Genomic DNA, 14,700 nt, shown 5'->3' with positions numbered 1-14,700 from the left:
TTTTAAAAGAAAATTACAGAAGAATCTGAAATTGGCTACGTCGTAGCTGCTCTTGAAATAATTGTTTGCACTTTGAAGTCAAATAGTCTGTTTTAAAGTTACTTTTCTATATCTGTATTGTGAATTGAATTTAGCAGGTTTTTCCTCAGCTTATATTGGTCAGTGCCTTTTTGTGCTGATAACTGGCTTATGGCCATGACACTGTAAATATTTTTATTATTATTTACAGGTTCAAAAGAAAAACTACAGAGAAGAAAAGAAGAGAGCCACAAAAGAATTACTTAGCACGATCACGGACCCCTCAGTTATTGTTATGGCTGACTGGTTGAAGGTCAGAATCCAAGTGTGAAACCTGAGTTGAAGATGGAGCAGTTAGTTGCTTGCTGCTTTCTGGCCAGAATAGAAAAGGCTCAATCTTTTACTTGCTGTTAATGTTTTTCTACAGGCACAGCAGCCGCTAATTGCATCCCAAGGTCTCTGTGCTCAAATCCTAGGGGACTAATAGAGGAACCTAGCTCCCACTTACTGCAGTCACCCTAGTCACATGCATCCTGTGTGTATTGCCATCACTTTGGGATGAGTTGGCTTTGCAATTCTCATTTTGTCCTTCTCATTTTATGCTTTGAAGTGCAACTCTGTTACATACATAACAATAGCAAAAATTATTCAGTCGGATATTTGAATGCAGATTTCTCAGTGTATTTCTCGTAATTTTCCTTTCCTCTCTTAAGAACTAGCTGGTACTGCTATCTCAAAAATAGCAGTCCATGTTATCAACAGTAGTGCAGTTTATACATTTCTACATGTTCCTTACATTTGTAAATATATTCTTTGGCTAGGAATAGCATAGTAGTACTGTACAAATAGTGCAAGAAAGAAGATCTTTAACCTGTTTTTACTGTTTGCTCCAAACAAATAACTTGCCAGGAAAAAGCTTCTCCAGTTTTTGCAAAAATCGATGTAAACAGGCCAAAACACTGCTCAGAGGTCAAGTTGTCATTCAGTTCTACAGACACAGAAGCAATTAAAATTCAGAGTTGAGAGAATTGATGCAAGCAGTCTGATGAGATGTGGAAATTCCGGGAATTCTTTTAATTCACAAACAGGTTGAAGCTAACAGCTGTTGTAAAAGGTTTTATCTAAGAACTTCGAATATATGAGTTATTTTGTTAATATCTTGTTTTTATTATCAGATGTCTGACCTGTGTTCAGAGGAGCTTTATTTCCAAAGATTATCATGTCCTTGTGCTAGTGATAAAATATATTTCAAATAGGAAAATCCATTAAGTTTTCAGATGAGTTGTCATACTTCCCATATCTGGATGTGTGCATACCCATTTGTAGAATTGAGTACTCATCAAGACAGAAGAGCAAGCAGACCTTTATATTCTTTAATAAATCTGGGTAAACTTTTTAAAGCTTTTAAATAAAAGCTAATAAATTTCAATTTTGGTTTTGTTAAGGAGGATGGTTTTGGTATTGACTTCACTGAGATACAAGTGTAATTATTTATCTTCTAGATTCGTGGTACCTTGAAAAGCTGGACCAAACTGTGGTGTGTACTGAAACCAGGAGTGTTGCTTCTTTACAAAACTCCCAAAAATGACCAGTGGGTAGGAACAGTGCTGCTGAACGTTTGTGAACTCATCGAGAGGCCTTCTAAAAAAGATGGCTTTTGTTTCAAACTTTTTCATCCTTTGGAGCAGACTATATGGGCTACAAAGGTTAGTGGTAGCATGCATGGTTCTTAAGGGATGACTAGCATTAATCAGCTATGAATAAAGACAACCTTAATGAAAAGCTGAACAATGTTCTCTGTTTGAGCTTCAATGGTTTGTTTATTCTGAATATAAGCCCTCAACATCTAGTCTTGTTTATCAGAAAAGGTATTTGATTTATGCTGCTCTGTGTACTTAAAGAGCTTCAGAAGTGTTGTGTGCAAAGGGTTGCTGTTAAAAAGGTTAATGCCATCACACATCACATAAATGAAAGGAATGAGAGTTTAAGATTGTATTTTACACCAGTCAAATATGAGAAATTAAGGGGAGATTTGCCAAAATGAGAGAGTTTTGTTAGAAACATTTCTTGGTGTCCAATTCTATATTCATGTAATAAAATGTCACTTTAGTTCAATTTGCTTTAAGAGTCAAAATGCAGATTGCTTGCTTGTGCAATACTAGCTTATATTGCAGCTTGTTATCATGTTAGGAGGATAAATATATTCATTTAGTTCTGATGTCTGTTTGCCTTGTCATACATGGCATAATATTGTGAGCAGCTCTTACCTGTGTTGAGAAGCACAGTGTGTTCTACAGGGCAAAAGTTTATTTCAATATCTTGTAAGGATCTTTAATGCTTGCTCTTACTCATTGTTTATAACCTGATAAACTATTGTAGTTCTTGTTTTGTGTTTGCATGTGGAGAGGGGATGTGGAAGCACAGCACAAGTGAACATATTTTCCTTCTGAAATAACTTCTTGCTTTAGATGAAATTACTGTACAATATTAGGGCCCTTGTTATAATTAATTATACCCTCTGCAATATTCATCTTACAATCTCACAATCAGTAGCTATCTTATCTTCTAAATCTTAAATTGATATAGATGTACTGACACATCTGTAGAATATGCTGTATTAAATTTGTCATCCTTTTCCTAGGGAAGTCAGGCAGTATAATTCCTGATGCTTGGAGTCATCCTGAATTGTGATCATTTATCAGTGTTAATCTAAATTTACCAAACTTAGATCAAATCACTTGTAGTTTCTTTTGAATAATTTATTATTGCTTAGGCAGACTTTTCAGTAATTAGTGGTGATCTCACATTTGCAGAACACAAACTTCATATCCTTTTCCAAATCTATAGTGTTTGGTGTTAATGTGCTTTATTTATGATATGTATACATGCATTGCAAAGCGATGGCCTGTCTGCAGAAGATCACAAATCAGTCTTATATTTCTTTATTGCTTGGCAATGAGAAATGGATTTGTTTGTTTTTTTAACTAGATATTTAGAATTTAGAGGACATGCCCTACCAGATTTTTACTTTTTTAAGGTAGGTCAAATTTTAAACCTGAACGAGTTGATATTGTCCATTCTAAATGTGCTGAGAGCTGGAGTGACGTTTGTTCATTTTGGTATGGCTATTTGCAGTTGAGAATTACTGGATTCCTTTAAATGAAAGGCCTTTAAGTTTGAAGCCCTGTTCTGCCTTGTTTACCTAGTCAATCATAATATCCTAGTTACAGATTTATTGTCGTGAGGCAAACTTGTGTAAGTGTAATAGCAATTGACCGATCTAGAGTGGATTTAGTAGAAAGAGCCTCAAGTCCAAGGCAAAATGAGCCTTGTTTGCAGTCCGTGCAGAAAGATAGCATTGCAAAAAACATGTGTAGAGGTATAAGTACTGCCGGAGATTTTCTCGCTTGAACACACTTGCCATGGTGTGTCCTTCTGGCAGACTGCAAATTCTCTTCTTCAGTAGTTTGTGGCCAGTCACTTCACATGCTCCCTTAAGCCTGTTGCTGTGGTCTTTGATGTTCCTCCTGCACTCTGAGGTAGCTGATGCACTGTACCTTGTTTTGTCTTCCTTGTGTGCCTGGTCCTGATGCCATTTCAGTTTTCTGAAATTAATAACTGGAAAAGTTAATGCAAATAACTTTTTCTGAGTCAATTTACTCAGGGGTGACTGCTTATCAGTTTCCATTGTTGTCTTTGAAAGAATGTTCATGACATTTGAGTTTTATTGGCATGAATATTCTGTAAGAAGTAAACTTCAAATTTTTTTTAATCTAATGGAATTTTTGACTTGACCATTGGGTTGGAGTAGTTGTAGCATCATTCCATCAGGAATAGAGACAATCCAAATAAAGTCACCCAGCAAACAGAAACTAATTTGCCTCTTGTACAGATCACTAACTACTGGAAGTTGGTTTTGAAACCATAATGAGTGATACCAAAGAAAAGTATCCAGTGCTGCTGTAACAGTAACCAATTAGAGGAAATCAAGATCCATGAGCAGTTATATAAAATAAGTCAACTTACTTAAATCTTTGCTAAAAATGACTCACTTGGTTTTAGTCAATATTTTGTTAAAACAGGAAGTGTAACTTTCTTGCAGAAAAAAAAGCAAAACCAGACACCAAAACCATCCTGCACCTCTAAATTGTAGTTGTTTGGTACAGAATAAGTAGCATACCCTGAAGTGGCCACAGTATAAACCCAGAGGGCAGACCTCATGAGCAGAAGTCTGCTGTTAGTCTGTGTCCTGTGACCCAAGTGTTTTCAAGGACTTCCGATGGTTGAGGCCTTTGCACAGTGCTGGTGCGCCCATGGTGCTGTGGTCCCCTCCGGCAGCGCCCCAGCACCTCTCCCACCCCTGCCTGGTGTGGTGCCATGGTGCTCTCCCCTCCTCTGCTGAGACTGGGCTTCTTCCCTGCCTTCCCGCCCTTGGGGTGAGGAGTGATCGTGCTCTGGGGTTGTCCATCTTGGTTCTTGGTACCCCTAACTCCTAATCCCAGTGTTGCTGCTTCACCAAAGGCTTTTTGTAGGCACAGCTTTCCTCTCTCTCAGGGGGAGGCGGAGGTTTGGAATCTTGTTTCTAACACGCAGTTGCCGTTACTCTATACTGACTCCTTGGGAGTTTCTGAACATCATTTACACCAGCTCTAGCTTGTCTGTATTGGTATTTAAGTGCCACCAAGACTACTCCTTTACCTGCTTCTCACCCTCAGAAACGTTCTGGCTGTTTCATTTGCTTGCTTCTAAAATTATCTGCCTTTACCTGCTTTTGCTCAAAACTTCTGCTGGCTTTCCAATTCCCTCTTCTAAGCCTTATACTGGCTTTCCATTAGGCTTCTCTGGGGGAAATCAGTAAAGATCAAAGTATGTTAACACATCAGTTAGGCAGGCTTAACCCAGCTTTCAGCGATAGCTTCACGTATGTTTAATACAGCCCTCTTTGCCTATCAATTGTCTTTAAGTTACCACAGGTAAACTTTTTTGGAAGGGAATTCAAAATGGTTATTTAAGATTTTATTCCAAAATGAAGGTTGACAGAAATGGAAAGGTCTTTTGGATTTTTTTTTTTTAATGTGAAGCGCAAAAGACTTCATAGTGAAAATAAAAGTTTGGCCAAGTCTGATCTACACACCAAAAACCAAAGCAACCAAAAAAAAAAAAAACCAAAAAAAACCAACCAAACAAAAACCGGCAAAAAAACCCCATTTAAACCAAAAACAAAACAAAACCACCAACTAAACTAAACTTTTTTTTTAATCCCAAAGACCATTCTTTTTAAAAGTAGGCTTGAATTGGGTCCGATACTTAGAATGAAGTCTTTGAAGAAGAAATCCAGTGAAAGAGGGCTGTCCATCTTTCCATTCATGTCTTCATTAGATGTTGCTGAGTGACAGTAAATAGCCCTGCAGTGTGTCAGCTTCTTACTACATTGAATGATAAACTGTAAAAATGAATTAAAATATCTGATGCTGTTTCTTGTTTTGTGTATTTCAAGGGTCCTAAAGGTGAAGCAGTTGGTGCTATAACTCTGCCATTGCCCAGCAGTTACTTGATCATCCGAGCCGCTTCAGAATCAGATGGTAAATAGATATTTCATTGATTTTCAGCAGTGACAACAGTTAGTTATGAGAAAGAGATGGTTTCAATTGTCTTATCATGTCTGTTACAGCACTTTGATTGCAGTTTAGTTGTTATTAAGGTTCTCCTTTAATTTAGAGCATTCAATTATGTTGGTACTTTTACATGGTTACTAAAGGATAATATTGACCTGAAGAAAATGTTACTGAACTCCTTGTAGTTGCCTTTTGTTGACTAGGTAGAGGAGGGGGAAAGGGTTATCTGTGATTTAGCTGTATTAATATGTGTCTAAATATCAAGCTAGTGCCATTGTAAAGTACTAATACGGGTGTATTCTTATTAAAGCATTTCTGTGTTAAGTGCAGCAGTTGCACGGAGTTCTAGTAGTAAAGATTCCTTCAAAATGTAGTTTTGTAACACCCTTCACTGGGAAGGTGGTGATCAGTGCAACTACCTTCTAAAGTTAAAATGTGAAAAAAAATTTAAGACTGTTGTGTAGCCTTTCTAGCAGGTGCTTTTCATCTACTGATAAATTAAGCATACCCCTGCAGACTTTAAAAATAGGACTCTTTGCCTTTTATATTGAGAAATGGATTAGATAGATGGAAAAGAAGAAGTGGAAAGAATATACAAATTTGTTTAGTTACTTTTTGCCAAAGAAAATTAGAATATCTGCTTTTTAGCTTTTGAAATGTTATTTATATGCTATCATTATAGCTCTTTTTCCACACTGTTATCATATTGCTTGGGCAAATTTTGCCAAATGATGCAGTTACTTAGTCTTCAGAATTAGAGCAGGGCTGCAGGCAACTTTGGAGGCATTCCACAGTCAGGGCCTGGGTGGAACCAGAGTTGCATTAAGGAAGAAATGCTGGAATATGCTCTAACAAAACCATGATTTACCTTGCTTGTCCTGCCCTGACGCATCCCTTGTACCAAAGCTGGGTATTTGTGCGTTGTTTTTACATCCCCACCAGATTGTAAAATCCAGTGCATGTAACATGGAACCACTCTGAAGTGTGTCTTCAAAGGCAATGTGAGCAGGCCCAAAGGACTAATTTTCCCAGTTAGGAAACAGAAGTGGTATAATTCTGTTAAATCCTGTATTTTTAGTCTAATACTAAATTTGTCTTTAGGCAGGTGTTGGATGGATGCTTTGGAGCTGGCACTGAAATGTTCAAGTCTGCTTAAACGTACAATGATTAGGGAAGGTAAAGAACACGATTTGAACTCCTCAGCAGACAGTACTCATGTCTCTTTCTATGGCCTGCTTCGTGCTAACAACCTGCACAGTGGAGAAAACTTACCGTAAGTGAATTAATTGCTAAACCTGATAGCTTTTTGGCAGAACCTTGTAGTGATAATTTCGCCACAGGGAGGCTAAGGCTGCAGTTTATTTTGCTCCCAAGTTCTCTTTATATGCCTTATTTGCACTGTGTTTTATACTCTGCACATAAAATGAAAAAGTCTTTCATTAACGGAAGTGGATCCAGAGGAAAGTTTGTCCCAAGGAAGTTGGAGTATCACATCAGTAAGTTTAAGTACTCAGTTAAACTGTTCAAAATAGAAAAAATTAAAATTTTAAGTTGATGTCTCTTGTTAGCTTCAGCGGAAAATCAGAAGCTTCGTACACATGACAAAAGTCAGTAGATGTAAATTTACATTGCTGTACTTTAGTTAAAGAAATGAATAATCCTTTATTTAAATGGTTTCAGCATGAATCATCAGATGGATGAATAATAATTCAGTCACCTTATGATCAAATGCATAAAAGTTAAAATTGTCTGATATCACCTGGTGTCTAATGTGTGAGTGCCCTTGAGTTGCTCCCTGCTTATTTCAATAAATACTTTCAGCCAGGTTTTTGTGAGCATAAGCTTTTGTGGAAATAAATTATTGAGTGTAGTGAATGAATGGTTGCAGTGGGTTGATTGTGGCTGATGCCAGGCACCCACTAAAGCCTCTCTCTCACTACCCTGTGCAGCTGGATAGGGAGAGAAAATTTAACAAAGGGTTCATGAGTTGAGATAAGGACCAGGAGAGGTCACTCACTAAATACCATAATGGGCAAAACAGGCTTGAGTTAGAGATATTGATTGGATTTATTACTAACAAAATCAGAACAGAATAATGAGAAGTGAAATATGACCTTAAAAAACACCTCTGCCCCACCCCTCCTTCCTTCCCAGCTCTGCCTCCTTCCTCAGAGGCACAGGGAGACAGGGAATGGGGGTTTCCAGCTGCTACTCAGGGAGAGGAATCCACCATAGGGGTCGCTCCCGCAGGAGATAGCTCCCTGAACCCCAACATGAGTCCATTGCACGGGCAACAGTTCTCCACGAACTGCTGCCACATGGGGCACTCTTGCACAGGGGGCGGCTCTTGAGGCACAGCCTGCTGCAGTGTGGGTCTCCCACAGGGTCACAAGTCCTATAAGGACACTGCTTCAGCGTGGGCTCCTCTCCCAAAAGTCTGCAGGCCCCTGCCAGGAGCCTGCTTCACCACAGGCCTCCCATGGTCTCACAGCCTCCTCTCAGGCATCCACCTCAGTAATCTTCCACCAGTTCAATATACTTTCAGGTGAAGATTTAGCTGTCCATTTGTCTTTTCTGGCTGGGCAGGAATTTTGTACTGCTGTTAAGAGTGTGCTGTCCCAGGGAGAGACCTGGACTGGGAGAAATGCAATTCTTTTTATGCAATGCATAGATGGTCTGAGAAAAGCACAAAAAAGGCAAATTCTTGCCCCCTGCAACAACTCAAGGCCCTATCCAGATGACCAAGTTTGGTTCAGCTGCAGTTTTGCTCCTTCTTTTATCTCATAGAAACAATATGACTGCTGTGTACAATTCAGCTGGAGATCTGTACTCTGGAATAGCTGTTTTATATCAACTGCTGTCCCAGATTACAATCACAGCAATTAGCTACAGCTGTTAAGTCTAATTAAGACTAATGTGTTAATTAAGTAGATCTTTTGATATGGCATATTCTGAGAGTATTCAGTGTGCTTAACTGTCTAAGGAACAAAACTGGCAGGTCTAGCTTTAATTGGGTTGACAGAAAAGGGAGAAGAAAGGTGAAAGCAATTTTAGCTTCAGCTGAGAGAGAGCTTTTTTAAGTAGGTTAATAGCAAGAAAAGGTCCAAGGAAAACCTTGGACCAATACTTGTTGAAGATGGTCACCTGAAAAACAGGGATGAAGAAAAATCAGGCATGTTCAATGCTTTTTTTTTTTTTTTTTCCCCCTTAGTCATTAATACTATTAGTAGACCTTGGGCTGCTTGATGCCCTTCAGTTGGAGGCCCATGAGTGCAGGATCAGTGACTTTCCATTTGTGGACACTGAAATTGTGACAGTTGTATCAGCTGAATGTTTGTAAGTCTGTGTTATCCAATGGGATTCATCACACAGCAGTGGAGGAGCTAGTGGATGTTATGGCAGGGTACCTCTCAGTTGTCTACCCTAGGGTCTGTGGAGTCTGAGGAGGTCCCCACTGACTGGAAACTAGCCAACAGTATTCAGATTTACAAGAAAGGCCTGAGGGAAGACCCAGGAACCTATAGACCTGTGAGTCTAACCTCAGTGCGTGGAAAAACTATGGAGAAGATCGTCCTGTGTTCTATTGAAAGACATTTAAAGAACAGTGAATCGCCAGGCACAGTCCATGGGGAGTCATGTTTAGCTAATATGATATCCTTCTATGATAAGGTCAGTTGCCTACTGGATGAAGATAAGGTGCTGGCTGTAGTTTTTCTGGATTTTAGTAAGGCTTTTGATATTGTCTCTCACAGGGTCATTCTGGACAAATTATTCAGCTGTGAGATGAGCTGGTCACAGTGTGCTGGTTGAAGAACTGGATGAATGGCAGGACTCAAAGGGATGTGGTGAATGGAGCCACATCTGGCTGGTGACACCAGCAGTATCCCTCGGGGCTCAATCACGGGCCTGTTCTGTTCAGTGTTTTTATCAGTGATCTGGATGTAAGAGTTGAATGCACTCTTAGCAAGTTTGCTGTCAATACCAAACAGGGAGGTGCTGCTGACTCTCCAGGGATAAGAGGCCTTGCAGAGGGATCTGCATAAATTGGAGAGTTGGGCAATCATCAATGGCATGGAATTAAAGAAGTCCAAATGCCTGATTCTGGACCTAGGGCAGGGTAATGCCAGGCACAAGAATAAATTGGGAGAGGAGTGGCTGGGGGGAGCAGCCTTGCCCTCACAGTGGCCTTAGGTGACTGTTGGGTGGAGGCAGGCACAGGGCTGGACAAGGGGCAGTGGAAAGGGGCCAGGGGCTGCTGTCTGACAGCAGGATCAACATGGATCAGCAGTGAGCCCTGGCAGCCAAGAGGGCAAACTCCATCCTGGGGTGCATCAAACAGACATTAACTAGCTGGTCAAGAGAGGTGATTATGCCACTGTATTCAACATTCGTGTGGCCTCACCTTGAGGGATGTGTGCAGTTCTGAGCCCCAAAATTTAAAAAGTTTATGAAGGTTCTTTACTACGTTCTGAGGATGAGCAACAAATCATGTTACAGGGCTGGAAGGCATGTCCTGTGAGGAGGGACTGAGAACTTTCAGTTTGTCTAGTTTTGAGAAAAGGAGGCTGAGGCAAACTTACAGCTCTCTTACAGCTTTCTGAGGAGGGCAACTGGAAAGGGAGGTGCTGAACTCTTCTCCCTGGTATGGAAGCATGGGAATGATTTAAAGTATCATCAGAAGAGGTTTAGACTGGACATTAGGGAGCATTTTTTTACCGAGAGTATGGTCAAGATACTGGAACAGGTTTCCTAGAGAGGTGGTTGGTGTCCCAGGCTCATCAGTCACTTGACAGTTCAGTGAGAAGAGTATGCATCCTATATGTTTCCAGCAAGGTTAGTTTGACATTTCTGCCACCTCAGGCTTGATACTGGCAATTTTGGTGTGTATTTTTATTAAGATCCTGGTTTGGAAACAACAAAATGATTGTGTAAAGTTAAAGATTCATTTAGCCTTTGTTTTTTATAGGTTAAATGACAGTGAAATTGAAAGGCATCACTTTAAAGATCAAGATACGTACTCTGACAAGTCCGATAAGGAAAATGACCATGACCACGAGGAATCTGATAACGATGGATTGGGGAAAAGTGAAGAAAGCGATAGTGACACATCGGAGCGACAGGATGATTCTTATGTCGATCCAGAACCAATTGATATCAAGGAAACTACTTATTTAGAACAGAGTCATGAAGAACTTGGGGAGGTAAAAGTGCTGTTGATGTACTGAGCAAGCAGCTTCTCCAAATAGTAAGCTGATATTTTAAGGGTCAGACTACACTTGAAAGCTGACTTACAGGATTGGCTTTCGTATTTTCAGCAATAAAGTATAGAAAAGGTTCTGTTCGCCCATATTTTGCTCTGCTTTGGCACTCTTGTGCTAATGTATGAGATTTTAACAGATAATGAAATTACCTGGTGTATTGCTCAGACAGAAGGTACAGAAAGGGCCACCTGCAGCAGAAGTTCATCATGACTACTTTTGTTGTTCTTTTTTGTTCTTTTGTTGTTACTTCTGTTCGGGTTTTATTAACTTAGTCCTGTTTTTTTTCAAGTAAAAATCTTCAAGTTGAAGGTTTGAATGCAACCTGACACTTCTTTTTTTTTTTTTTTTCCTGCAAGAGAGAAGTTAAGCAGTTGTAGAGTCTGCAGAATTTAGTGGAAGGCTTGCCGTGTTTCTGATGTCACCTTGCATTCTAACGATACCCCAGAGTTGTTATTCCACTTCTGCAGGTTGTTTTATGTATTTGCCTATACAGGCAAATATGACAGGGATTTGTAAATCAAAAAACTTGGTAACAGGAATCGAAATAAACCTTGTCACTAATCTCCTCTTTCTCCTTAAGAGAAATGACTATGTGATTTGGTTTTTTTTAATACTCATGGAACTTGAGTATCTTATGCTTTAGTACTTTCTAGTACCATTTCTAGACAAAGCAGTATTTTAGGAGAAGCTGAGGAGTTTTAAGTGACAAATTTTTGAGTATGCATTTTAGAACTGTTCTGAAAAAAGAGATACCTTTCCTTGCTTTTCCTACAACCATTGCTCTTGATTTCAGAATCTATATGGGATAATATCTTCCCTCTTCCTGGGCAGAAAGGAGCATATTGGAGTGTGGCTGCTGGTTTTGCTCAGTTACCCTTAAGTCATGTTCATTTTTTAAGGAAAACCACTGATGCTGCTGACTGATCCAAGGCAGTGAAAAGCATAAATATGTCAGCTTTCATGGCTGGGAAAAGCTGGGAGAATGAACAGCCCTTTGGAGTACAAGCCCTGCATTTGAGAAGAGAGTAATGCACTTGGTGCCTAGGAAAGGACCAAGGGAGGATTTCTGAACAGCATTCTACCTCAAATTTTTCCAGCTTAGGAATGATGAAAACAAATGCAGTTTTTAATGCTGAATAGTATAACTATCATACTTCATTAAAGATGTATCATAAGTGTATTTATAGAAACTTGATCTAACTTCATAGTTGCTTCAGCATCTCGGAGTGCTTTATTTTAAGTATCCATTTCCCATTCTCACTGCAACCTTAGAATATTTGACCCGTCTTCTGGAGGATTGTTTCCTTTCTCCTTTCTGTAAGCAATTTTTTGGTTCATCCTAGGCAGGGGAGGCTGCTCAGACAGAAGAAGTGTCTGAAGAAAACAAAAGTTTGATCTGGACACTGTTGAAGCAAGTCCGGCCAGGAATGGACTTGTCCAAGGTTGTACTGCCTACATTTATTTTGGAACCTCGCTCTTTCCTGGACAAGCTGTCTGATTACTACTACCATGCAGACTTTCTGTCTGAGTAAGTCAATCCTATCTCGGGTTTTCATTCTTACAATTTTTAAAATTAAAGTAGGGTAACAGTGTCAGATACTGTCATTTTCTGAAAGCTAACTGCCTTGAGAGCTCATGTGGTACATCTTGAAGTCTGGCCCCTCTTAGTAATTTAATAGCAATTGTGTTGCAGGCATTTCTGCTTTAGCTTCTGAAGACTGGTTGAAAGACTTCTGAAAATGAGTTTAATTTTTTTCTCTCGAAGACACATATTTAAAATGAGAAACCAATACTAGTTAATATTTTTTAATACAGTGTTAAGTTCTGTCCAGATTTATAGTTGTCTGCTCAAATGTAGCAAATAAAGACTGTAAATATTATTCAGCTCAGAGCTCTGCATGTAAGTAGGCTGGTAGTAAAAAGATACTAAACTAGTAACCTGTAAATGGAAGAACCTGAGTGGGGATGGGACAGAATTTAATGTTACAAAGAACAGCCTCAAATATGGAAATACCATTTCTGGCATTTTTGTTTTACTTCAATTTTCAGACAATTATTTGAAAACTTTAAATTTTGTGAGATTGGGCTGAAAGTTTTACAGTACTGCAAATCACTAACTTGTTTTAGTCAGCTCATAGATTCAAGATATGTCACAATAATTGATAGCATGTTATAAATGATGCAATACTGATACTTGATCTGTGTTCTCTGTTTCACAGAGCTGCTCTTGAAGAGAATGCTTACAACCGCATGAAAAAAGTAGTGAAGTGGTATTTGTCAGGATTCTACAAAAAGCCAAAGGTATACTTTCACATATTATTTTGTCTTTAGTCATTGTGTCTAGTTTGAGGGCTTAGGGACATGGTGGAGTAAGTTTTTCTTTTTAAATTATATTGTTATGCATTTTTTTAAAAAGCAAGGTAAAGTCTTCATTGCTTATACAAACACATCATGGAAATTTTTGGTCCCTAGCCATGCTTAAAATAGACTATATTCTGTTGCATTTGTCCCTTGGAGTAGAAATTGAACTAAGTATCTTTTTATAAAGTTGAGCCAGTTTTGTATTTACCATTCTTCAGTGATAACAGTCTGAAATTGGAGGACTAACGTTTCCACCACTTCATTTAGCTTTGTGCTAAATACTCTTCCTAGTCATGTTGTTGGGAAATAGTATCGACAGAAAGTACTTACTACCTAACTTCAGACAAAAGTTCTGTAATAATTCTGCAAAAAGACCTCCCTTGTATTCTGTGTCCTTACAAGTAGAATAGTTTAGTGGATATACTGAATGTATGATAATTTTCCTAGAATGAAGAGCAGAGTAATTGAGCGTAGTATTCAAATGATGAAATCAAGTACCATGTACTTTAGCATATATATTAGGATAATTTTTTTTCCTGTGTGTCTTATCTTCAGTGATAGACTGATAAAATGTTTTGTGACTTGTGTACATGCATGGTATGGTTACTCTCTATTCAACTTCTGTTTAGGGACTAAAAAAGCCGTACAATCCTATACTTGGAGAGACTTTCCGCTGCATGTGGATTCATCCAAGGACAAACAGCAAGACTTTTTATATTGCAGAACAGGTAGCTGCGATAACTAGAACAAATACTTTTAAGAAAAATCAATGTATTGTATATTTGTGCTAGTTAAATACTATGGTAGTTTCAGAAAATGGACTGAAATGTACGAATTGTATCCTAAAACCTCTCCTGGTGAGCATAGTTTTCTTACAGATGTCTCTTTTAAGTGTGTCTTCCTAAAGAGAGAGAGGGAGGAAGGTGTTTCCAATATTTCTGTTCCCTCTTCCTCTGGGACAAGTCACGTGCTGATTTTCTTAATTCTTGAAATTCAGTAGGTGATTGCTTGATCTTTATCTCTGAAGATTTTAGTCAAATTTCACATCTATTAACTGCATTCTAATATGTGCAGCCTGAATTTTGCATTGTCATTATCAGCTTAAGGCTTATACTATATTTACTGTATTGCTTGTTCTTGTTTTTGTTTTTCTCAAGTATGTGGTTTTTTTCCAACAGGTATCACATCATCCTCCAATATCTGCCTTCTATGTTAGCAACCGCAAGGATGGTTTTTGCCTTAGTGGTAGCATTCTGGCCAAATCAAAATTCTATGGTAAATAATGGGGGTTTTTTGGTTGTATGTTTATTGAGGGGTGTAAAATTGGTGCACGTGAGCTGTGTTTTTTGGGTGAAAGAAGGCTGTTAGAAGAGTCAGTGTTTTGGTTGTGGTACTGTCCTTTCCTTACAAAGTTTTTGCTACTGGTCTTCAGAATTTTAGTTTTT

General features: G+C 38.8%; 1 protein-coding gene across 9 annotated transcripts in view; it reads left to right on the top strand.

Annotated features, from left to right (window-relative positions):
- The window catches only part of OSBPL8 (oxysterol binding protein like 8), an 84,966-nt gene that overhangs the window by 58,427 nt on the left and 11,839 nt on the right, over positions 1-14,700 (top strand). For all 9 annotated transcript variants that reach the window (XM_039570281.1, XM_039570280.1, XM_019279844.3 and 6 more), the window contains 9 exons: positions 230-331; positions 1,521-1,724; positions 5,516-5,600; positions 6,735-6,906; positions 10,600-10,834; positions 12,238-12,422; positions 13,114-13,195; positions 13,885-13,983; positions 14,434-14,530. In XM_039570281.1, coding sequence (XP_039426215.1) covers positions 230-331; positions 1,521-1,724; positions 5,516-5,600; positions 6,735-6,906; positions 10,600-10,834; positions 12,238-12,422; positions 13,114-13,195; positions 13,885-13,983; positions 14,434-14,530 — 1,261 coding nt within the window. The remainder of the gene's footprint in view (positions 1-229; positions 332-1,520; positions 1,725-5,515; positions 5,601-6,734; positions 6,907-10,599; positions 10,835-12,237; positions 12,423-13,113; positions 13,196-13,884; positions 13,984-14,433; positions 14,531-14,700) is intronic.

The sequence above is a fragment of the Corvus cornix genome, chromosome 1A, assembly GCF_000738735.6.
Source record: "Corvus cornix cornix isolate S_Up_H32 chromosome 1A, ASM73873v5, whole genome shotgun sequence".
Taxonomy (NCBI): Eukaryota; Metazoa; Chordata; class Aves; order Passeriformes; family Corvidae; genus Corvus; species Corvus cornix.
This window is presented reverse-complemented; position numbering and strand designations above follow the sequence as displayed.